The 23823-nt window shown below is 41.7% G+C and overlaps 2 protein-coding genes across 2 annotated transcripts; both read right to left on the bottom strand.

Annotated features, from left to right (window-relative positions):
• Nucleotides 1-559: 559 nt before the first annotated feature.
• LOC141606271 (putative GPI-anchored protein At1g61900) lies at nt 560-7837 on the bottom strand. Its single transcript, XM_074425335.1, has 8 exons — nt 7484-7837; nt 6626-6896; nt 4810-5667; nt 3045-3290; nt 2919-2939; nt 2193-2333; nt 1667-1714; nt 560-793 (listed from the first exon to the last, which is right to left on the bottom strand). The coding sequence occupies exons 2-8, from the start codon at nt 6726-6728 to the stop codon at nt 720-722; spliced, it is 1491 nt and encodes a 496-aa protein (XP_074281436.1). The 5' UTR covers nt 6729-6896; nt 7484-7837; the 3' UTR covers nt 560-719.
• A 10960-nt stretch (nt 7838-18797) lies between these two features.
• LOC141606278 (protein THYLAKOID ASSEMBLY 8, chloroplastic-like) lies at nt 18798-22775 on the bottom strand. Its single transcript, XM_074425345.1, has 2 exons — nt 22320-22775; nt 18798-19382 (listed from the first exon to the last, which is right to left on the bottom strand). The coding sequence occupies exons 1-2, from the start codon at nt 22650-22652 to the stop codon at nt 18963-18965; spliced, it is 753 nt and encodes a 250-aa protein (XP_074281446.1). The 5' UTR covers nt 22653-22775; the 3' UTR covers nt 18798-18962.
• Between the last annotated feature and the right edge of the window lie 1048 nt (nt 22776-23823).

The following is a 23823-nucleotide window of genomic DNA, read 5'->3' as shown; positions in this document are numbered from 1 at the left end:
CAAAAGTTGAGAAGATGCTGTCAAAAAAAAAAAAAAAAAAAAAAATTGATAAGATGAAAAAAAAGAAAATGACTTTCCTCAAAAAACCAAAATCCAAAACCATGTTGTATTGAAATCACCACTTTAAAGCATATTTGACCTGTATTTCACTTTAAACAGATATATCCGTCTATAATAAGACTAATTGAACATCGATATAGACGTAATCAAATGCACATTTACGCAAGATACATGCTTAAATATAGATTTTGTAGCCAAGAACAAGTTTTCGAAAATGTATCACTGTCCCACAGATACCCGAACTTTTTGCAGACCAGACGGACCTTCCATGAACCGTTCTACTTCAATCACATAGGCGCATAACCCGTCTATAAGATTGGCAACCACCCAGGCCAGCTACGCACCGTTTAACACAGTCAGACCAATCATGAACAAACCCTGGTCCCTCCAAAGCAACAAAAAGGCTCAAGTAATTGATGAATTATTTGGTACTCTTACCTACCGGAATATGAACAAACTGGACATATGACAAAAAGAACAAGCAGACGAGACGAGATCATGGAGAAAAGAGCAGCTGCTAATCTACTATACAACCACGGTAATGTTTTCGCTCGAAAAATATACAATGAAACAGTGAAACTACACAAACTACATTTCCTGAATGACCCTCACATCTCAATCTCACCCTTTTTAAGCCCTCTCTACCCAAAACATTCGGTTCAGTTCAGGATTGTTTCCATCATAAAAACAGATAAAAACAGTGCAGTTAATCTCCATCCACCTCTTTGCCGACCTGCGGAATTTATCATTGGTAACGACAAGTCAGCGTCTAAAACTATAGAGAGAGAAGTTGTTGCAGTAAACTATTGAGGTCAAGATGGACTAATACCTAAACTACAAGTGAGAACAAGTTTACACAGTGCCAAAACTCGATCAAAACATTGTGCAGCTATTTTTCACGTAAAAGGTTATTTTAACTATTGCTGCATGGCGAGCAACAAACAGGGTTTTGCACCTACGCCATGAGTACCGCCCTCTCAACATGCACTTTAAGGTTATGTTGTTAAATCACCTCACAAATGAATGCATGAGCATCTAATTCCATAGGAGATATTTCAAGGACTATCGTAAATCATATATTTACATGGATTCAAATGTAATTCGGAACTATCAGAAAACAGTTATGACCGTGAGTGTAGAGCTTGGTAGTCCGTGCACAAAACCACAATATCAAAATGAACTCCGAAGCAGGAGTTAGCATAAAAACACTAGAGAAAATTATCAGCGGAAATGTAACTTCATATTGCTGCTTATTTGTTTCACAAATGATTTGTTTCCTTATATGACTTGGCCCTAGCAATAGAGCTATTAAGCAAAAAATTCTTTGCCGCTTGTTCAATTAATTCGGAAGAACAGGAATTGTGTTTTATCTGCGGCTTTTAAGTAGACAAGGCTTGTAACTTTTGTAACATTAAGCAATCTCTTTTTCTCAGTTGTAAGGGATACTCCAGAATTTCTACGAATCATAATTGCAAATAAAGCATTTCATATTGTTTGTGGTTGTCGAGCTTTTAAAATGTAAGTTCTAGCCGCATAGGGAAAATCAAATGGGGAATAATTTATAGATAACATCAGCATATGCCATAGAAAGAATTGGAGGACATACCATGGTTTCCCAAGTTTCTGGCCTTAGGCAATGCCGGTAGTGACATCTCTGCACAAACAGCAAAGAGCCAACAGTTAAATATCGTCACATGTGCAAAAAGAAATGAATAGCTATCGAGAGCTGAAACGCTAAAAGTCTAAAACTCACAAGAACAAAATGATCTAGTGAGCAAGAATATCTATAAAATTTTGACATCCACCACAATGACAAAATTTAGGACCTCAACCTCCCACCGCAACCACAACTTGATGTCACACATGATTGAGAGAGAAGTATGAGAAGAAGGCGGGATAGCGATTGTTTGATGGAGGCAGAGACTAAGGAAAGAGACAGAAGACAAATTGATTTCACTCCCACATGAGCGAAACGATACTATTGATTACACCTTTATTGACTCCTTTCCCAATATTTCCATGTTATAATTCCTATGCCTTTCTCAACTCTATTGCAGACAGCCCCTAAATGAATGGATAACTGGATATATGAAATGCGGGAAAAAAAAAAATGAAAGGCGGTTTCAGGCTACCTGGAGCACATAAAGACAAGGACGACATTGAAGACGATGAAGGCCATGGAGCTCCAATATTGTCGTTTAAGTCACAAGTGAAACTAAATCCTGTTGTATTGTCGAACACGATGTCTGCAGGCAAACTTCGGAGTAGACAACCTGCAATGTCCAGAGCAGTGAGACAGAGGCATAATATACCCACAATAACTAATCAAAAGCCAGAAGCTGGGTTCAGAGCAACACTCAATTAACCGAGCTCAATGAACAAAAGCCACTGGCTCAAGCCAAGGCCAACGAGCTCATACAGGGGAAAAAGGAATATAAATTGAAGAATTGAAAGGCGGCACAAGAGCACTGCCAACAATATTACCTAAGTACCTCAAGGGCCACTGCAAAATGGCAGGCTATGTACGAGCCTTACCCTATGGTATCATAGAAGATGGCCTCAAGATAACCCATAATTAAAATCGCAACACTAATTGCACATCACTAAACAACAACAACAACAACATTACCCCAGTGCCTCAATGGCTCCCGCAAATTGCGGGGTAAGGAGGGGTCGGATATACGCAGCCTTACCCTTGTGTTGGAAACACAAAGAGGCTATGCGAATATTTTGCACTTGTCAATTCAGCTAAACAAAATCGATTAATGCAAGTACATAAAATCCATGATCAAAGGCAAATATCTAAAAAAAAAAAAAAAAAAAAAACTACATTGTTAAGAGGAGACAAAAGTACACACCTTGCTGCCCGAGTGCAGTAACTGTATCCCAGAAAACATCCAAGAGAAACAAACACACGTAAGAATAAGCATGATCAGAAAATCTAAAGTAGTATAATCAATTAGAATTCAGTCGGTAATTCGCACCTTGGAGACTAAAATCTTTTAAATCCACATCACAGAGTTCATAAAGATTTGTCATAACGCCAGCCTTCTGCAACAGCAATGCAAACATGGTGGAACAAACAATCGCTTGCTTGTTTGTTATCAACATCTGCTTTTGAATCCCACTGATGTAGCGATTCAATGAGCTACAGCAATAAGGGCTAGGAGCAGCAGAGTTCCGACATGCCTTAGCTACTTCCAATGGCTGTTTGAATTCCAAGGGACAAACTGCAACAAATTTCAGTGGTTAGAACATGCTATACGCTTGTAACTCTTCACCTTACTAAAGTATGCTCACTAAAGCATGAACAAAGAGAATGCCAAGCTTTACCGGCACTTCTTAACAAAATGCAATGCTCAGAAAATAGAAGGGCAGACAGATACAGGCAAGAAATATAGAAAAGCCCTATGTCTACCTTAAACGTTGTCAAGTTAAGGACAAGGAGCACGTCCTTTCAAACCCAATTGAAGTTTTTAATAATTAACTTATAAACCGAGTGGGTGACGTAAAGCTTCCAGGAGAGAACAGGACAAAAAAAATTCCTCCCAAATGCTCGTTGAACGAATAGAAGCTAATCTAGCAGTTGCACCATATCCCACCTCCTAATCTCCGATGCACTAGATTAGTTTGGCAAACAAAAAGCACATATCTCTGAGTGCACAAACTCTGAAGACTAGCACGGATCAAATAGATTTGCTTTTAAAGGTCTATTTCGTTGTAATGTTTTTGCAGGCAAATCAGTTCCCTTTTAGAGGAGAAGAGAACTCCAAGAGAAGAAAAGAATGACATGATTTTCTTAAATAGGTTTGCTATAAGTCAGACTTAGCGAGTTTACTAAATTCCCTTTGTTACCCTACGAGAGTTTCCTCTATGGTTAACATCTGATGATGTACAGCCTGATTGCATGATTATCTTGCCCAGAATTCCTTAATTCCAAGATGATGTCTACCAATGGTTTCACTGATTATCTTTCCAATGCAGATGGTAGCAGACGAGAAAGGGAGTCAACTGACTAAACATCAAAGCCCATACTCCAATAATCACAAAAGGATAATTAATCCTTACTACCCACAGAAGCACAGAAGGGTTAACCATCAATACGTGTATAAAATTTAATCTACACTGGAATACAGAGTTCAATATAATTTCAATGTGTCCATCAGTAAACACAGAACGACAAACCACTGATTATATAGTTTTGTTTGCATAGGACAATTGGACATAAAAAGCATCAGTATTGGCAACCATGGATTACACATTGAAGCAATCATGACCTAGGTCATAAAAAAAACAATGACACGTGGATAGATGTCGATGCAACAGTGCATAACTGCATATACACATCAGAGAACCCCAGTATGAAATAACTTGTAGCACCGAAATAGGCCAACAAATTAAATGGCCTTGCGATTAAGCATTCATAAAAGAAAAGGCAGCATTCCCTTGGTCAGATATTGGGGAGGTAACAAGGAGATGCTCTTTGATAATAGTATCAGACACATTCAAGTGACTTGGTACGAGAAAAGGAAGAGCGCATGCATAACAGCCTCCTTGTCATGGTATTAAAAATATAGGCCATGACACTGCACTGTGAGTCTGTGACGGAGTTATCAAGACTTTTATAGTTACCATGCCATCTATTCACATATCAAGTCTCATCTCGAAATTTAATACCATGCCTCTAGTAATTTATTTAGTCTAACACACGAGTGCACATGTCAGCAATGGAACACATAAAAGATGTACCTTTGTTGATTTTACAAGAAGATAACATCCTTAGCGCAGTGTTTGCATCGTCTGCTGAGAGTTTCCTCGAAAGCCATGAGTAGACAACCCCTTTACAATCATTAAGTGTGTCTACACCTACAGTCCCCCCAAGCAAATTTTTGTTGTCATTGGCAGTTGTTTGCTGCGCTGAGAGCTGAAGTGCGGCATCTGCAATTGCAGGCTGACAAACAGGTCTACAGCACTCCTTTAGCGGGTCAACTGTACTGCAGGCTTCTAACAACAGGCTAGTGTTCACAAGCTTTTCAAACGAGTTCAGATCTTTAACAGGACAAGAACCCCCAGTAAGATTCGACGCTTTAACTGAACAAAGTGTCGTTATCGTACTATTCGCCCCACGGCTGGCTAGAGTACTAGTGATGTCTGAAAAACAATCATTCGCGATATCTTCATGCAAAACTAGCTCACTGGAACCTATGCTATAGTAGCCTTGGAAGATATGGATAAGACTACCAAATTGAGGACAGCAAATAACGTTTCCTACAAGTGGTGCTAATGTTTGGGAACAGTCAGCAGCAGTTCTCTCCATGATGTTTGATATGGCCGAGAAGTTTACAGGGCACTTCCCAGTCAAAACTGGCTTATATGTGGTGGGAAAAGTAGGATAAAGTGGGGGTAGAGTAGGATCATTAGGGATTGGAGTATGTGGAATAACAGAAGGCGATACCTGGATAGGGTTAAAAAGCTCTGTAGTAGGTGACTGGGCGAGCTCGTGATTGGTAATCAAACTATTTTGTTCAGCTAGCACTTTTAAGGTTGTCATGTCTTCTAGAGTGGAAAACCAAATTAAAAATAACAGAACCCTTCGACACAGTGTACCTGCAACCACATAACAATAACATTGCATTAATTATTTAAATCACCAGTAAAAGCCCACAAGATTAGCAGAGGATAGCACAGAAACAGGATACAGTTATGTGAGAAATTACTGCAATATGACTATATGAGGTAAAAATAGTGAAGGACTAAGCAAATGAAGTTTAATCAAACAAATATGTTTCTAAACTTAAGAACACAAATGGCAAAAGGTTAGCTTAGAGTGCCAGTAACACGCTGTATACTGCCGCACTGATATATTTTGTATAGTTGTAAGATAGTTTACCACCAGCAGCACCTTTCCGAGGTATAACCACTACATATAACTTGACATAGATCAAGTCATCATCCAAATAAACACAAAACAGCTAGATGATATATTCCAATATCACTTCTGAAGAGCTGAAACACCCGCCATTGCAACAAAAATGTACTGTAAATGTGAAGAAAACCACCCATATATTCCCACATGTGAGTTTCCCACATTGATAGAAGGGGAGAAAAGTTACCACTTTATAAGGCAAAGGGCTACTCTCTCTATTGCCAATTGGTTTTAGAGTGGAACCTCCTTGACGTTATGAAGCTGACTCTCTCTCCTCCATTGGGGTGTGGCCCAGACCCGTTGCATGATTTAACAGTAAACCTATCATGAAAATGCTATATCTACAAAGGGATTTTAACCAGTGGTGGAGCTAGGGGGGGCTAGCAGGGGCGGTCGCCCCCTGGCGGATGAAATTTTCGGAGTTTTTAGTTAAATTTTTCGAAATTTTTTCAAGGGTACCTTATGAAATTAGTCGTTCGCCCCCCTAAGTTCAAATCCTGGCTCCGCCACTGATTTTAACGATCTTATATGACCAAATAGAAGTGGTTGACAACCTTCACTACCATACACATAGCAAAGCCATACATCAGCTACAAATTATTCTGCAATTAAAACCTTTGAGTCAATTCGCAATCTTACCGCAAATCATTTTAGGACTAAGGCTTTGATGCCGTTGTTGCTCTTGCTGTTGTTGTTGTTGAAGTCGATCCACAGTCTTGTAATCCATAGTACCACTAACCATTAGGCAACATCGAGATCCTCGAAAAGGCGTATATTCAAACAAATATCTTCACCATTAAATGACAACTCCTTGTCATACAGCCAAAAGCTTGCTCATAAACCACAAATCTAGGGACTACTACTCTCCAACAGCAGCATGGCTTCGAAACTCGAAATCACCAATACAAAACTATAAACATACAAGCACCAAACTTTTAGACATGACAATTACCATAAAAGGAAGTAGATTTGATGCAAGAGTTTAAATCATCAAACTAGTCAGACAAACACAACAAAAAAAACCCACATTTAGCTGCTCAACTATCAATCAAGCTACCTTTTTTTCAGAAGAATATACTACTTACTTTAGAACTAAACATTACCCATTTCAGCTATATCAACAACAGCTTATATTTAGTTAGTTGGTCTTCATTAAGACGGCCATATCCATATCCGTCTTAAGGGTAAAACGGGCCAAATGCTATCCCCTATAGATAGATGACACAAGATTTTTGTCATTCCCTAGACATTATACTTACAATTTTAAGACGGGTATGCTCGTCTTAAACAAGAACTTGTGATATTTAGTTATAGCAACTTCATTATTACATTTCTAAAGTAATCAACTTTATCAGCTAAATCAAAAAGTAACTAAAACCCAGAAAATTATTAACTTAGTGCAGGATCAAGAACACAAAACTACAAACAAATAAGCAGAAAAAACCCTAAATTAATTGAACAATTGAATGTAATTAGTATGAACATAGAGAAAGATACCTGAAATGAGAAGAGGAAACAAACCCAGAAAAGGGGAGAAAAAATGTGAATGATGATTAGTTGAAAGCTGATTCCAGAAGATTCTTATATCTATGCAACTTTATAATTTAATTTTAACTTTCTTTTTATAGAAGTGAAAAGGGGGGTTTTAAATACAGTAAGAAATAATGAAAATCCAAAAATACCCAGAATAATTCAGGAGTTGAATTAATGTGTAGGGTAAGAAAGATTGGATTTTGAAGAATCTAAAAAGTAGAAAATGGCAGAAGAAATTAGGGGTAAAATAAGTAAGTAGGAACCCTAGAAATGGTAATAATTGGAGGGTGGGGAGGGGTGGTATAGTAGCTTCAGTATAACAGAAACCGAGTGCTCCCTGTTGCAGGATAAAGACAGTACTACCTTTTTCTCTCTCTAGAAAAACATGGGGCCTTTGTAAGAGAGATTTAAAGGTGCTTTCCTAGTGGTCTATTTTTTTCCGTTTCATTTTTTTTTAAGACGGTTATATTCGTTTTAAACATAAAATGAATTAAGATCCCGTTCTTTCTGGATTATTTTCAACCCACTTTTTGGTGTTCGATTATTTGGTTGATTCATTCAATTGTAGATAAGTTTAGTTTAGTTTAGTTTATTCGATTCGATTCGGTTCGATTTATTGATTCATTTCGATCAAATTTCGATTCCATTCGATTGATTCAAAGTTCATTCATCTCACTTTGATTCAACTCCACTAAATTCGGTAAATTTCAATTTTGCGAATCTTACACTTAATAGTTTTTATTAATATTATTAATATTATATATTTATTAATATTAATATTATTATTATTATTATTATTATTATTATTATTATTATTATTATTAACATTGTTAATTTTAATATTACTGTTCCGGGTGTAATTCCAGAGCAGTTATAAGTTACCACCCGTGCTTGTAGAATGATGTCTTTGCTTGAATCCTCCTGCGGTCTCCGAAACGATGAACAACCGAGGGCTCGGCTTTGGCCGAGCGTTCCACCCGACGCTCAAGTCGTTAACTTAGAGAGGTAAGTTGTTGCTACTTGGCTAAATGCGTATTGTAGAGAGATAAGGAAGATATTACCTGATGAATAGTGATTATTAGGTTAAATTGTGGATCCTTTCCTCAATGAAGGTTGAGGAGTATTTATAGACTTTCACCTTTTGTCACGTAGTGTCCAAGTGGCTAGCAGGTGGAAAGACCGTTCTACCCTCGGCCGATGGACCTATGGCAGGCCGACCGAGGGGTCTTGGATATGAGTACGCGGATATGTGCCCCGGCTGGCGGGTTTCACAAAAAGCCGAGACCAGTGTGACAGTAGATGGGCCGTTGACTAGATTTAGGTCGCCCGAGTCGTTGACTTTCTTTGTGGATATCTTTGACCTTGCTCAATATGTTGACTTGGTGTGTGTGCAGAATATGCCCCATCAATTTGCCCCGCCGTAGTCTATGCGCGTGGTATGGGCTCAGATGTATGTTGAGCGTATTCTCGCATAAGTAATTTACGAAAATTTTTCTGCATCGGCTTCTTCTATCTCGGCTTTGGTTCTTGTTGGGCGTACCATATCCCCTCCACATGGATGTGTAAAGGGCATCCGATGTGGAAAAGAAAGTGACGCTGGCCGAGACCAGGGTTGAGAGTGCCGGGTGTATTTGATTGCCCCAGTAGGTGCTTCCTAGCTTGGTTGATCATGCGCCGTGAGAGCAGATACCTAGGAATTTGTTGAGGAAGATGAATAGGCGAAGAGATGTGAATGGGCGTGTTGAAGACGCTTGGTCACTGTTGCATTGATTGACGTTCAACTGTTGCAACGATTAACATTCCGTGGTTGCATGTCCGACACGTGTACGATCGCCGATTGGGGCGCTTTATGGGTTGTGCCCCTAATTGGTCCTTCCTCATGGGCTTTTCCTATAAATAGGCGTTATTAAGTGATTTTGGCCACCAATTTCATTTTCTCAAATTTTCTCCAAAATCCTCATCTTTCTAAACTTTCAAGGGCTTCCTCTTCTTCTAATCTTAGGAGTTTTTGATCCCATGAGTGTTTTTCTCAAGGTAAACAAACAAATTTTCTTTTATTTTGTTAGTAATTGTTGTGAACATGTCTTTCGCGATCTTTGGACCTAGTAAAACTGCGTGGGGCCCTAGGTCCCTTCTCTGAAGTTGATCCTCGGATTCGGAGGAATGGGAGGATGATGATGATGATGGTGACTTCGGTGATGATTTTGGTGATGATGCGGAAAGGGCTCGTCCTAATGAGGGGAGCGAGCGTTATGGATCACGGCGGCGCTTTGAAGGTCCGTCTCGGCCGTGCTTGGACCCATAAGCTCGCCGGTTGTTCCGCGAGACACTTTTCGAAGGCCATTTTTTCTTTGGTAGGGGATACAAAATTGTTATCCCGAGGAGAGGGTCGGCCGTCTGTTGCCCTCCACCGGCTACACGGCGTATACATGCGGCATTTGGAGTACGGACTCTCGGTTTCAGATGAATGGGTACGTTATGGCCATCATTAGAGCCATGAACGTTTGTTGCCTAACCGCACCCGTTGGCTATGCAGGACCATGTCGGCTTTGTCACGCTCTGTCTCTTCAAGGGAGAGGCGACGGTGAATTTATTCCGCCGGCTTCATCATCTCAAACCATCAATCTCTGGTCGCGTTGGATGGTACAGTGTGCAAATGGAGCAGGGTTATGTCTCTGTTGACAAACTTTCTTCTTGCAAGGACTGGCAAGGTCGGTGGGTGTACGTTAGGGTGTGGGATGACTATCACGCCCGCTCATTCAAAGACCGAGTTAATTTGCGGTGTGAGACTAAGGCGGAGCATGACGGATGGGTCACCGGAAGAAGCTTAAAATGGATGCAGCAAGAGTCCCTCTTAAGGAGGACGAGAAGGCGCGATGAGGCTTTTGAGGCGGACAAGAGTGGGGGTGCCGAAAAGATGGATCCCCCAACGAGATCATTCTTGAGGATGGCCGCTTTGCCATGTCGGCCTCATCTAGCCCTAGCACAAAGTTTCCGTCTCCCAACTTATAGAGGAAGGCACGAAGGCGATCAAGGAGTCGGCGGCGAGGTGGAACAGGCCACGGTGCTCGTATCATAGAGCGAGGAGAAAGCCGTGGCTCAATCTGTTTTGAGCGTAATGCCATCAAGCGGGTGGCGGGTGTCGGGCAAGCAGATTTCCTCAATGAGCGTGAAGCTTAGGGAGACGCGAGAAGGCGCTCTTGGCGAGAGAAAACTCGGGGGACGCCGAAAGGAGGTCCTTCGAGAGAGCCAAAGCCAAAGCTGCGGCGCCGAAGCTGCGAAGCTGCTTTGGAGAAGTGTAACCTTGTTCGGAGGCACGCCGAGCCTCTACCTCCAGCGAGGAACGGATCCGGGGACTGTTTAAGGCCCGGGGGAGGTGGTTCGAGCAAAGAGGCCATCATCAGGCAAAAGAAGGAGGACGTTGAGATGCTCCAAACCGTCATGCTCCCTAACATGTGCGCGGAGTCGGGATCTGGCCGAAGAAGGCTGCCCGGGGAAGTGATTGGGGAGCTTTTCCCTCTTGATGGTTCCTTTAGTGGGGCGGTTGTGACGTTTGTTTGACGACAAGCTCGAAGCTAAGGAGAAGGCCGTGGCGGAGAAGGCCAAGGAGGCGGTGAGGGTGAGGATAGAGAAAGAGGCGGCGCGGAGAGAGCGACTCTTCTTGAGAAGGCTAAGGCGACGAGGAGGAAGGCGAGAGAATGAGGGCGGTGATCGCGAGGCTAAGGCGAGGCTGCGAAGCCGAGGCTACTGGGAAGATCGGCTGGGTTGCCCATCGAAGAAGATGCGGCTACCGTTGCGATGGCAAGCAAGCAACAGGCATAGGGAGAGGGCGGTTGTCACCGAGGCTCACCGGTGTCTCGGATAGTTTCAAAATTGTTCGGGAGCCAATTATTAAGCCCTTCCTTCTGCCCATCTTTTGGCGCTCCAAATGACATATTTGTAATTTTTGCTTTTCTCTCCTTGTATTTTGTACAACTTTGGTAGGTTGTGTTTTGGCTTATCCCTATGGGGGACCAGCCGTCGTCGTATTCTCTTCTGTAACTGTTTATCATTTTTAATAAGAGTTCGTTTCTTTTGCCTTCGGCCTGGCCGAGGTCTTTACCTCATTTCTTACTCCTCCGCTAATAGTTGAGCGTCTCAACTGTTTTTAGCGTTTTTCACTTTGCCTCGGCTTGGCCGAGGTCTTTTCTCGTCTTCGCTGAGTTGCCCTCTTACGTTATTAATTGAGCGTCTCTTTTTGTTTCCGCCTCGGCTTGGCGAGGCGGTTTTAGAGTGCGTACCTCAACTGTGTTTAACGCTTCTAAGGCATTTTGATTGCTTTTGCGAGAATAAGCTGCGCTAGCCGCGATCATCCGCAGTGTACGCTTCCTGAGTATGATTGCCGCTCTTGTCGGTATGACGGTGTGAATGGCGTACGTTTCTTCATAGAGACCATTTGCTCTTGTCGGTATGACGGTGTGGCAGCGTCTGTTTCTTGATAGCGTGTTACGTGGCGTCTACCACTTGGGTATTTGCCCGGCGCGTACTACAGGGTGACTGCGGCGGCACTATATTTCTTGATGGAGGCTGCCGCTCTTGTCGGGTATGATATGAGCCGCGTCATTTCTTGATAGCGTGTTACGTGGCGTCTACCACTTGGAGTATTTGCCAAGGCGTCTACTACTTGGGGTATTTGCGCGGCGCTATATTTCTTGATGGAGACTGCCGCTCTTGTCGGTATGACAAAGTATGAGCGGCGTCGCTTCTTCATAACGTGCCGCTCTTGTCGGTATGACAGTGTGAGCCGCGTACATTTCTTGATAGCGTGTTACGTGGCGTCTACCACTTGGAGTATTTGCCGCGTCTACTACTTGGGGTGACTGCGCGACGGCGCTATATTTCTTGATGGAGACCCGCTCTTGTCGGTATGACAGTGTGGCCGCGTACGCTTCTTCATAGAGACCGCCGCTCTTGTCGGTATGGCCAGTGTGTGTGGCGTCTACATTTCTTGATAGCGTGTTACGTGGCGTCTACCACTTGGAGGGCTGAGAAGCGTCTACTACTTGGGGTGACTGCGACGGCGCTATATTTCTTGATAGGCTGCGCTCTTGTCGGTATGACGGTGTGAGCCGGCGTACGCTTCTTCATAGAGACCGCCGCTCTTGTTGTTATGACGGTGTGTGAGCGGCGTGTTTCTTCATAACGAGCTCTTGTCGGTATGACAGTGTGGAGCCAAGAGCGTCGGCTTCTTGGAGAGGCTGCCGCTCTTGTCGGTATGACAGTATGAGCCGGCGTCACGCTTCCGCAAATGACTATGGGAAAATGAACATTTTGATGGAAGACTTGGTCGATTTTACATTATACATAAACATGCGTCGGGGTGCCCACATTGTTTTTTGGACACCTCCGCCGCTATACAAGTTCTACCGGTTTCCTAATGCCTCATTAGAGGCGCTCTTTCCTGTCACCGTCGATTCATCCATGAGGTCGCCCTCTGTTGTAAGGATGGGCTTTTCCCCTCTCGATTGTTTTGCCACTTTGAGGGATTGCATGTTGCATCCTCGCGGATATCCGGACGTTGACCACCTCGTCCTTCTCGTCCTTGGAGACGAGCTTATGCGCTTCCCCCTGGTCCGAGACATACATTAGTGTCAGGGCCCGGATGAACATCACTGCGTCGGCCTCGCTCAGAGTGACTCGGCCTATGAGAACGTTGTAGGCGGACGAGCCGTCAATGACTACGAACTCAGCTAGGACATTCTTAGACGCATTCCCTCGCCAAGCATTACCTAGCCGATTGAACCCGGGGGTACTGCGGGCCGGCCCGGAGAAGGCATGCAGTGGGTGGGTGCGGGGCTCAAGTCCTTGATTTTCAGGCCGAGGCTGTGGAAGCACTCCCTGAACATGATGTTCGTGTAGGCGCCTGTGTCAATCAGACACCTCTTCACCAGGTGGTTGGATATGTCCAAGTTGACTACAAGTGGGTCGCTGTGAGGGGCGATGACTCCCTCGTAGTCCTTCCTTCCAATAGTCATATCGGGAATGTTGGAAGCGGGGACCGCTGTGTTGGGCACAAAGTTGATGGCCCGATCTGACTCGTTCTGTGCCGCTTGTGCCCGTGGCGACCCACCGTTCTCGTTGCCCCGATGACTACATGGATCACTCTATCCGCCGAAAGACGGATTTCTTATCTGAACTTTGGCGTCGGTTTTTGGCCTTTGGCAACATATTTGCCGAGGCTACCCTTACGGATCGCTCTTCAATGGCATTCTTGAATGCGGCAGTTGTCGATGAGGTGTCCGGTGTGGCCGTGGTACTCACGATCGGCTCGTGTCACCGTCCCCCTTTGGCACAGGGGGCCTTTCCCATGTCCCGGCCCTCCTTTTTGCTCGGGGTGAAGATCTCGGCCGATACGACCAGAGGGGTTTTATCTTGGTAATACCTTTGGTAAAACGTTCCCGAACTCCCCCCGGCGCCCGTCGAGTCCTGTTTCCTGGCGGATCTGTCGCATCGTGACCTATTATTGTCACGGCGCCTCTCGTCGACCGTGACCCGTTATTGTCACGGCGTCTTTCGTCCGGGTTGTCATCCCGCGCGCTCTTCTTTCCCGAGGGCTCGACCTCGCGGGGCCTACCAGGTCTTGTGATAGTCTTCCACCTTGATGGCCGGTCGGCCATCTTCTAGCGGCGTCAGGCCCAAACCCCGTATTTGATGAGCTCGTCTTTTAAGTCTCCCCTTGGGAGACCTTTCATCAGTGCGAAGGCCGCTAGTTCGGGATTAATCTCCCGAATCTGCTGAACCTTGCCGTCGAACCTCTTCACATAGCTTCGTAGAGACTCGCCTTCCTCCTGTTTGATAGTTAGGAGGTCCGATGTCTCCACGGCCCTCCTCTTGTTGCAAGAGTATTGGGCTAAGAAGGCGTCCTTTAGGTCGGCGAAACAAGATCAACCGTCGGAAGCCCCTTGTACCAATTTTGAGCCATCCCATGCGAGTTGTTGGGAAGACTCGACACTGAGACCTCATCGGGCTGCTCCCATACCGACATGTAAGACTCGAAAGCCTCTGCGTGGTCGGTTGGATCACTATCTCCTTTGTATGTGAACGCCGGCAACTTCAGCTTAGTTGGCACGGCGGTGTCAAGGACATAAGCGCTGAGGGGCTGTCTGACCACGTGTCGAATGACACGCGGCGATCGGCTCCTCGCATTTCGGGTCCGGCTCCTCTCCTCGTAGCGGGAAGGACTCCTTCTCCGACTCGGGCTTCTTCTCCAGACCGAGTCGGACTTCTCCGGCTTCTCTAAAGGCGAGGTCTCGTCGGTCTTCTTGCTGCGGCGACGCTGTCCTCCGTGAGCACGGGAGGGCTCGGGTCCACCACTAGCAACCGGGCTCCTCCAGGCGTCTTGGTAGGGTCGGCTTCTCCTAGTGCTCGTTCAAATTTCTCGGAGTCACGTTTTGGGCCCTGGTCTCCTGGATGGTTTTCACCGCTCTTGTCGGCGTGACAGTGTGAGCTGGCGTACTCCCAACTAGGTCCAGGAGCATCTTCGATTTGCTACGTCATCCACGTGTCCCGTGATGGTGACACGGTCGCAGCGGCGGTGTATCTTGTTCCTTTGGCATCCCGTTCGTCGCATCGGTGATACGACCGGTGGGGGACTGCCCGATTTCAGCGTTGTGGAAAGTGTCATCCTGGTAGAACTCATTTTCCACCAGCACCTTCTCTGGTTGTTTAGACATCCTCTTAACTTTTGGGGTGGGTTTTTGTGTTTGTTTTTGGGAATGAATGTGACTAGCTTTTAGTGTTTCTTCCCCCGACGGCGCCAATTGTTCCGGGTGTAATTCCAGAGCAGTTATAAGTTACCACCCGTGCTTGTAGAATGATGTCTTTGCTTGAATCCTCCTTGCGGTCTCCTGAAACGATGAACAAACTGAGGGCTCGGCTTTGGCCGAGCGTACTCACTCCGACGCTCAAGTCAGTTAACTTAGAGAGGTAAGTTGTTGCTACTTGGCTAAATGCGTATTGTAGAGAGATAAGGAAGATATTACCTGATGAATAGTGATTATTAGGTTAAATTGTGGATCCTTTCCTCAATGAAGGTTGAGGAGTATTTATAGACTTTCACCTTTTGTCACGAGTAGCCAAGTGGCAGGTGGAAAGAGGCAGTTCTACCCTCGGCCGATGGACCTATGGCAGCCGGCCGAGGGTCTTGGATATGAGACGCGGATATGTGCCCACATTTGGCGGGTTGCCAGGCCGAGACCCAGGTGACAGGCCGATGGGCTTCATCGACTAGGCTGTCTGAGTCGTTGACTTTGCTGTGGATATCTTTGACCTTGCTCAATATGTTGACTTGGTCAGCGGTGCAGAATATGCCCCATCAATTACTATTATTAATACCTAATTATTTTTTCATATACGAACTTTACTCTTTCACATACACTTTTTCGTAACGTTCTATTTTGTACCTTTTTCACCTAAAACTGAACCAAGTGAACTCTTAAATCAATATTGTTCCCTAAAACTTAATTTAATTGCTCAAATGACTTAAAATTTACAAGATGGATTTTAATATATCAAATAATAAATTAATTTACTTTTTTATCGATTATTAATATTATTTGTTGGGTTTTAATTAATCAACCAAATTTTATTTGTTTGTTAAAGATGAAATTAGGATATGTCGATTTTTATTTATCTAATTAATTAAATTAAGATTGTTGGTGCTTCGTGGTGGTTACCTAATCAGTCAAATTAGGATGATAAACAAATAGACTTTGAACATCAATCTAGCAAATCGGTGCTCCATTATTTCGCCTAATTAGATTGATGATGAACCGACGAACCGTGGTTCATGGTGGCTACCTAATTAATCACTCAAATTAGTATAATTACTAGTATTCATATTATTATTATTACTAATGTTGTTCTTCTTCTTCTTCTTCTTATTCTCAAAATAATAGTAGTAGTGGTGGTGGTGGTGGTAATAATAATAATAATAATAATAATAATAATAATAATAATAATAATAATAATAAAATTATTATTATTATTATTGTTATTATTATTATTATTATATATTAACATTATTTGATTCAATTGACTCAATCATCTTAGTTCGATCAAAGCTCAATTCATTCGATTCGATTCAGCTTTCGATTCAGTTTTAGTTCACTCCATTCGATTCGATTCGGCTCTAAAAGCGAAAAAAACAGGCCTAAATACTACGGAATACTTTCTCACTTTTTAAACGTAAAACGGATTAAGTACTACGGTGAGATGAACGAGTTTGTTGTTTCCTACACATTCAATTTTTTTATTTTTTTTTATTAAGAAAGAAAACTATGTTGATCCCCTTGAGTAAGACTAATCTATGTCATCCTTTTCAATAAGGGAGGAGAGTGAAAGTCAATGACTTTCAACCCACCCCAAAGAAGAAGGACATGAATGTCTCAAAATTGGCCATAAAGTCAACTACTTTATTGGCGCTCACGAAAAACAATGAGAATATTCGTTTTAGACGTAAAACGGATTTAATATTACGGAATACTACCTCGATTTTTTTAAACGTAAAACGGATTAAGTGCTATAGTGAGATGAAAGAGTTTGTTGTTTCCTGCACATTCGATTTGTTTTATCCTTTTTTTATTAGGAAAGAAACTGGTTTATCCCTTTCATTGAGGAGGTGAGTGAAAGTCAATGACTTTCAATCCACCTCAAAGAAGAATGAATGGTCCCAAACCTGTCCATAAAGTCAACTATTTAATTGGTTCACGAAAACAATGAGAATACTTCACTTCCGTAAAAGAAGAAAGTTCGACCCTAATATCGGCGATTAAAGATTCGATTTTTTTATCTAATCTATCTATTTGACTCGTGTTTTGTTTAACACGAAAATGTCCGTCTTAAATAATAATTTGTGATGAGGCTTGGTTTTAGAAGAAAATGTAGATTATTTGGAAACAAAAGAATGTTTGACCAGAAAGTGATTGAACTGTATTAAACTGGTTTTCCCATTCTAAATTGCAAAAAAAAAAAAAAAAAAGAATTTTAAGTGAACTAGAAAAAATGTTATGTGGGTCTTGGCGCCTAGAAATAGTCCAACCAATTTTAAGGGAACATGATCTTAGTTTTGGCGAGCAATGATTTATGTAGAGAAGTTGAGTGGTACTTCCTCCCATGGTAACATGGATCCACTTTTCCTCTCACAAAAGTGGGTTCGTATTATCTTTGGAGTGGATGGGAGGAAGTATAAGATAGTCCAATCAATTAAGTTGGTCAAGGTACAAAGAAAAAAAAGGAAGAATAATGTCGTTAGAAGATATTGGTAGGATAAAAGGAAACGTTAACGTTACTTAGGGGTGTTCATTAGTCCGGACCGGACCGGACCGACCAAACTCTCCTGGACCAAGACCAAAGAAGGGTTAAGAGGTGAAAGGAGGACCAGGACCATATTAATATTGGTCCGGTTGGGTCTGACCATAAAAACGCGCGTGGACCGGACCGGATCTAATGGACCAAAGTGGACCAAATATTATATCGTTGACATGTTTTAAGATATAAAACTAGAACTCGAGAAGTTCGTAATGATCAAAATAAACAACATTATTTTCTTACTAGATTTAACTACATAATTACACATCTTATAATACGTGTAAACAAAGAGAAAAATAAAATTAATAATATTACAATTTAAAAATTCTTTTCTTACATAACTTCGGTCCACGGTCCGGTCCGCGGTCTATTCGGTTTGGAGCCCAGGAATGGGACCGAAGACCAAAGTAGAGTAAATAGGTGGACCGTGGACCGGACTGATAAAATAAAATGGTCTGGTCGCCCGGGTGGACAAATGATCCGTCCGGTCTGGTCTTTGGTCCGGACCATCGAGTGAACAAACCCTAACGTTACTTGCATGTTTAAGGTTGTGAGTTTAATTATGTAAATTACAATGCTATGTCATACCAAATAAGCTAATACGGAGTAGAATTATTATGCGCTTATCTTTTAAAAGAAGTTTTTTATACTCTTTATACTTTACAGTTTTAAGAGCACGAAGTACATGATAAGAAGGGGTGTCAATGTGGTCATTGCGTCAATTGTCAGAGCAGAAGATATCCAAGTTCGAATCTTCCTTCCTATTATGAGACCTTGTGACTTACCAGTTTATAACCATGAAAACTTCTAAGTCGAGTTTTTAAACGCAAATCAACACAATACAAGACTATGAAGTAGTACAAATCATGAAGTCTACTGTAAACCCGGAGTCTGAAAATAAATGCTCTCGGACATTTGTGGGAGATAGGAGTGAAGTCTTAATGTCGAGCATAATCAAACCAAAGTCAAGAATACTAACGTCATTTGTTTACCACCTAAGCTAGCTAACATCTTCAATACAAAAATTTGTGATACCGAGTACAAGATATACAGTTAATTTTCTATGATACATCTGCAAGGAGGCAAGCAATAATTCCTACATTTTATTAACGACGAGGGGATTCCGTGCATATTTCTTCTCCACCTCTTCAAGGAACTCATCAGCGTCATCCACATATTCTTCGAAGTCTCTCTTCACAGACACTGAAAGATCATCTCTTTCAGCCTTTTCCAGATTCCGAACCATAATCATCAATGTTAGCTTATCTGGTATACAGCCTGAAGATTTCATCTCATTGTAAGTTTCCATCGCCTTTTCTACCATGGAAACTTGGAAATAAGCACCAATCAGTTCTGTATAAGCTCGTGTGTCGGGTTTTAAACCTTCTTTCTTCATTTCTTCGAAAAGCTCTATGGCCTTTTCAATCAGTTTGTTCTTTCCCAAAACCATAATCATGTCATAGTATAGGGATACATTGGGTGTGTACCATGACTCCGTTTTCGCAAATTCAAACACCTACAACCCTGAATTCATTCAAGATCAGTAAAATGAGGAACAGGGTGAAATGGTGAACTCTGAAGCCACTAATGCAAAAAGTCCTCCGTTACTCAACTTTTCTAAATTTTACACACTTTACGCCAACATTACCCAATGCCTCAGGGGCTTCCACGCATATGCTGGATCGAGTGGGTAGGATGTAGACAACCCTATGTTGGAAAGACTGACCATAATCGATATTATCAGTGGCGAAGCCAGAGCATTAGGGGTCATACAAAAGCTCAAGAACAGCCAGTAAAAATCAGTGAGGTGTACTAGAAAATCAGAAATTTTTTACTCACCCACGCATCTTATACCGTAAGATACTCTTAGCAACCTACCTACGCCCCTCACTAGTGTTTCCTGTATTTCATTCACTAAGCCCCAACTACTTAGCGCACCACAAAAAGTTACTCGGTTTAGAAATTGGGCTAAATGGGAGAAAAGAGCCAGAAGGGAAAATAACGCATAGGAGTACAAGATAAATACCCGTAACAAGGCAAGTTTAGAAGTCAACCAACAACATAACATTAATACTACATAAAGTGATAAAGCATAAGAGTTTTGCCGGAGAAACAAAATAAGCACCACGGCAGTGTTTTTTCTAGCAATCAAGCCTGTGCAATAAGATGTTCGCGAAAGATCCTGGATGATAAGCACTGATAGTGAGAGCTACTGGGTAAGGAACACATCTCATTATCATGTAATCATTAATCTATTGTGATGGACATTTGATTATCATCGGGACTAGTACGGGAACTCCACCTTTTATTTTACTAGATTTAGATAGCGGTTGATTACAATGGGATTTAGACCAATGAGGAAATAGGGACAATATAAACGGCATGGACTGATGGGAGGAGTATATTGTAAACGTAATATAAAAGCAGAAGTACCCACATGTTTACAAGGCTAAACAAATTCATTAACCACACTCTAACCTGCGCTAGAATCTTTAATCTAATCTGGTAATCGAAAACACAAAATGACCACAACAAAGCAGGAAGCAGGAAGTGTAAGCAAGAAAAATTGTTCACGCTCACATATAAGTTGGCCCGAGCAAACTACTTGCCAAAAACAGTTACTTGCTCATGTGCAGCAAGAGTTAATTATTAGTCCTCCATTCAAGCTAACCTATGCCACTTTGATTCTTAACTTCAAGGGTCATACCCGTGTCCTGTCCGACCCTTTCCAATATGACATTTCCAATATGACATTTCTCCTAATAAAAGTAGATAAAGCGGTTGGTGTGTGAAGCATACAGATTACTATTTTTAGCCTTTTTTTTTTCAATCATCGCTCTATTTTACTTTATAAAGTCAAACAATCGAATTTCAGTTTCAAAAATGTGTTTCCATGCATGTGTGATGTATCCTTATTTTAAGACTGAGTCTACTGTCTAAAATTCATGATGAGTCTGACACTTGATATTTACCCTTGTCCAAAACCAGTACTTGAGTCCGAGTACTATAGAAGCTAACTAACAGTCACGAGACTGACAAGCACAAGTCACTTGTTAACACTCTCCAAACTCATGAAGTGTTTATGACCAGCCTATGATTAACTAACAAAAGGCAATGTGATGGCATCACCTTCTCATATAGTTGGTGTTCAACGCCATAGAACAAGAGGATTCTACAATGTATGTGAAATGGCGATACCCCCTATGGCGCTACCTCATTTTCCTTGAAATTGAGCTTGTGATTATTCCTTCCTATTTTTGGCCTATTTTCCTGAACTCCCCTTGCATAACTTGAAAATTTGGGCAATTCCCACTAAGGCGCAAATAGAAGGAAGTACTCCCCCTCCCAATCATATGTTTTAATCAAAACATAGCCAAAATAAAACAGCATAAACAAATCACAACCCACCTAAATGATTTGACACGGAGCGAGTATGATTAATCTAAAGGTAAACGAATGATTGGCACAGAGCGAGTTATTATTAGTCCTCCATTCAAGCTAACCTATGTCACTTTGATTCTTAACTTTACGAGTCATACCCATGTCCTGTCCGACCCTTTCCAATATGACATTTTTCCTAACAGATTGACAAAGGATCCACATAACAAAAGTAGATAAAGCGGTTGGTGTTTGAAGCATACAGGTTACTATTCTTGGCCTTATTTTCCAATCATTCCTCTATATCACTTTACAAAGTCAAACAATTGAATCTCAGTTTCAAAAACATGAGACTACTGTCTAAAATTGATGATGAGTCCGACACTTGATATTTACACTTGTCCAAAACCCATACCTGAGTCCGAGTAATATGGAAGCTAACTAACAGTCATGAGACTGACAAGCACAAGTCACTCATTAATACTCCATACTTAAAAAGTGATTTTAACCAGCCTATGATTATAACTAACAAAAGGCAATGTTATAGTACCACCATCTCTGCATCTCATATAGTCGGTGCACAAGTCACTCATTAATACCCCAATGGTGCTACCTCATTTTCCTCGAAATTGAGCTTGTAATTCACTCCTTCCTATTTTGGACCTATTTTTCAAAGCTCCCCTTACACATGTTGACTAAAATTGGGCAATTACCGCGAATAGAAGGAAGTACTCACTTTCTCAATCATCTGTTTACCTCTTTTTATTAATTGTACGGGAGTTGGGTATTTCAAATTTTCAATCAAAGGTAAACAAATGATTTGACATTTGGAATGAGTATGATTCCGTTATACCATAGCCAAAAACAACATTAACAAATCACAACCCTGAACCCACATAATGTCTCTACCTACCACAAAATTTGCACAAATACCCAATTTCTTAAATAAACAAACTATAACAAAAATACTACCCAATCAACAGTGATCGAAAAATAAAGCAAAAACGTAAACTATTGACCAGAACAGAAAAAAAAAAAAAAAAAAAAAAAAAAAAGAGAAGAAAAAAGGAATGACCTTGAGGGACAAATCAAGTTCATTTTGTCTCTGAAGTTCACATAAAGTATCCAACAAATCAGCTTTCAACAAACGACTAATCCTAGTATCAAAAACTTGGTTTAATTTAGTGGGATTTTTAGCAAGTTTAAGAGCTTGAACTGCTTGAATTGCTTCAGTGGATAAATGTCTTGACCTCCACATAGGTTTTCTGGGTCCGATGTTTCTTAATCCACATGTTATTGTTCTTGTTCTTAAGGTAGAAATGGTGATTAATGGTGTGGTGTAATTGTGTTTTAATGGTGGAATTTGAGGGATGCAGAAGTGTGGAGGTTGGTATTTGAGGGTAGCCATGTTTGTGAAGTTTAAGCTTGCAGAAGTGAAAGGACCAATTTAGATTGATGCTCGGAAGTCGGAACAAGGTTGCGAAGGGTCTCGTATTCCCCAGTGTTGAAGTGGATCCGATTTAACAAAGGCAAATTCGACTCGAATTGCTCGAAAGCTATTTGATAGCACCCACCAATTGACCCGATTTGAGGTTAATTGATAACTAATACTAGGGCTGGTCAAATGTACGGGCGGGTTCGGGTTGGGCTGACCCGGATGCGGGATCGAGCCTAGCTAGTTGAACAGTACACAACCCGAGGTTGGGGTGCGCCGAGTCGGGTCGGGCTTAGTGTAGGTGACCGGAACCAACTCGGTGTAGGGGTCAAGGCGGCTCGTGGGCGGGTCCGGGTTAAGGGTGGATCGAGCGGCGGGTAAGATTTTCTCGACCTTGACTTGCCCTACTTTTGTGGGTTGAGTCGGGGCGGGGTACGGCTAAAGCGGGTCGGGAGGTTTGACCACGCCTAACTGCCTAAGTCTAATACTAAATAGATTTGTCCTTGCCAGACTCGATTCAAAACCGACACAAAATAACTTGTGATCTAAATCAAATAGTTTGATCAACTCGATGGATAACTTAATATCAAATTGGCTCAATAATAATCCAAATAAATTCAAATTGAGATTTTTCTTAATTATTTGAGCTTGAAACTAAACTAAAGACACCTTTAAATACTTTTAAAAATAAACTATAAAGTTCATACATGAAAACATCGAACAAACTATATGATGTCAACCACAACCAATATTGATTCGACATGAATTGATTCGAACTATGACACCAGGATGATCCAATTCGTTTTAACCCTCGTGAACACGAAGTGGACTAAGCCCAACATTTTCATGTTACAAACGGAACCTATTAGGCTGATATGATCCAAGTTAAAATGATTTATGAGTTATTTTAAGGTCGTGTTTATTTATATACTCATTTATTGGAATTTATTAACTTAATGATTTATGCATAATTAATGCATACCAATTGAAATTGAGCAAACTTCTTATCCAACTACCGTGTACCTCTTTAAAAAGAGTACTCACTATTATTGGCGGTGTTAGTGAACCCATTTTTTTTTTTTTTAAAAAAGACAATTATCTAATCACTCGAAATGGCTAAATCTTAAGCATTTAACTAGACTTA

The sequence above is a fragment of the Silene latifolia genome, chromosome 10, assembly GCF_048544455.1.
Source record: "Silene latifolia isolate original U9 population chromosome 10, ASM4854445v1, whole genome shotgun sequence".
Classification (NCBI taxonomy): domain Eukaryota; kingdom Viridiplantae; phylum Streptophyta; class Magnoliopsida; order Caryophyllales; family Caryophyllaceae; genus Silene; species Silene latifolia.
This window is presented reverse-complemented; position numbering and strand designations above follow the sequence as displayed.

Excerpts from the sequence above, each read along its gene's own strand:
- LOC141606271 (XM_074425335.1), bottom strand. The coding sequence starts at position 6,728 with ATGGTTAGTGGTACTATGGATTACAAGACTGTGGATCGACTTCAACAA. Across the intron at positions 3,291-4,809 it reads TTCTTGTAAAATCAACAAAG|TTTGTCCCTTGGAATTCAAA; the intron begins GTACATCTTTTA and ends AATTTGTTGCAG. Across the intron at positions 794-1,666 it reads CAGAAACTTGGGAAACCATG|GTCGGCAAAGAGGTGGATGG; the intron begins GTATGTCCTCCA and ends TAAATTCCGCAG.
- LOC141606278 (XM_074425345.1), bottom strand. The coding sequence starts at position 22,652 with ATGGCTACCCTCAAATACCAACCTCCACACTTCTGCATCCCTCAAATT. Across the intron at positions 19,383-22,319 it reads AACTTGATTTGTCCCTCAAG|GTGTTTGAATTTGCGAAAAC; the intron begins GTCATTCCTTTT and ends TCAGGGTTGTAG.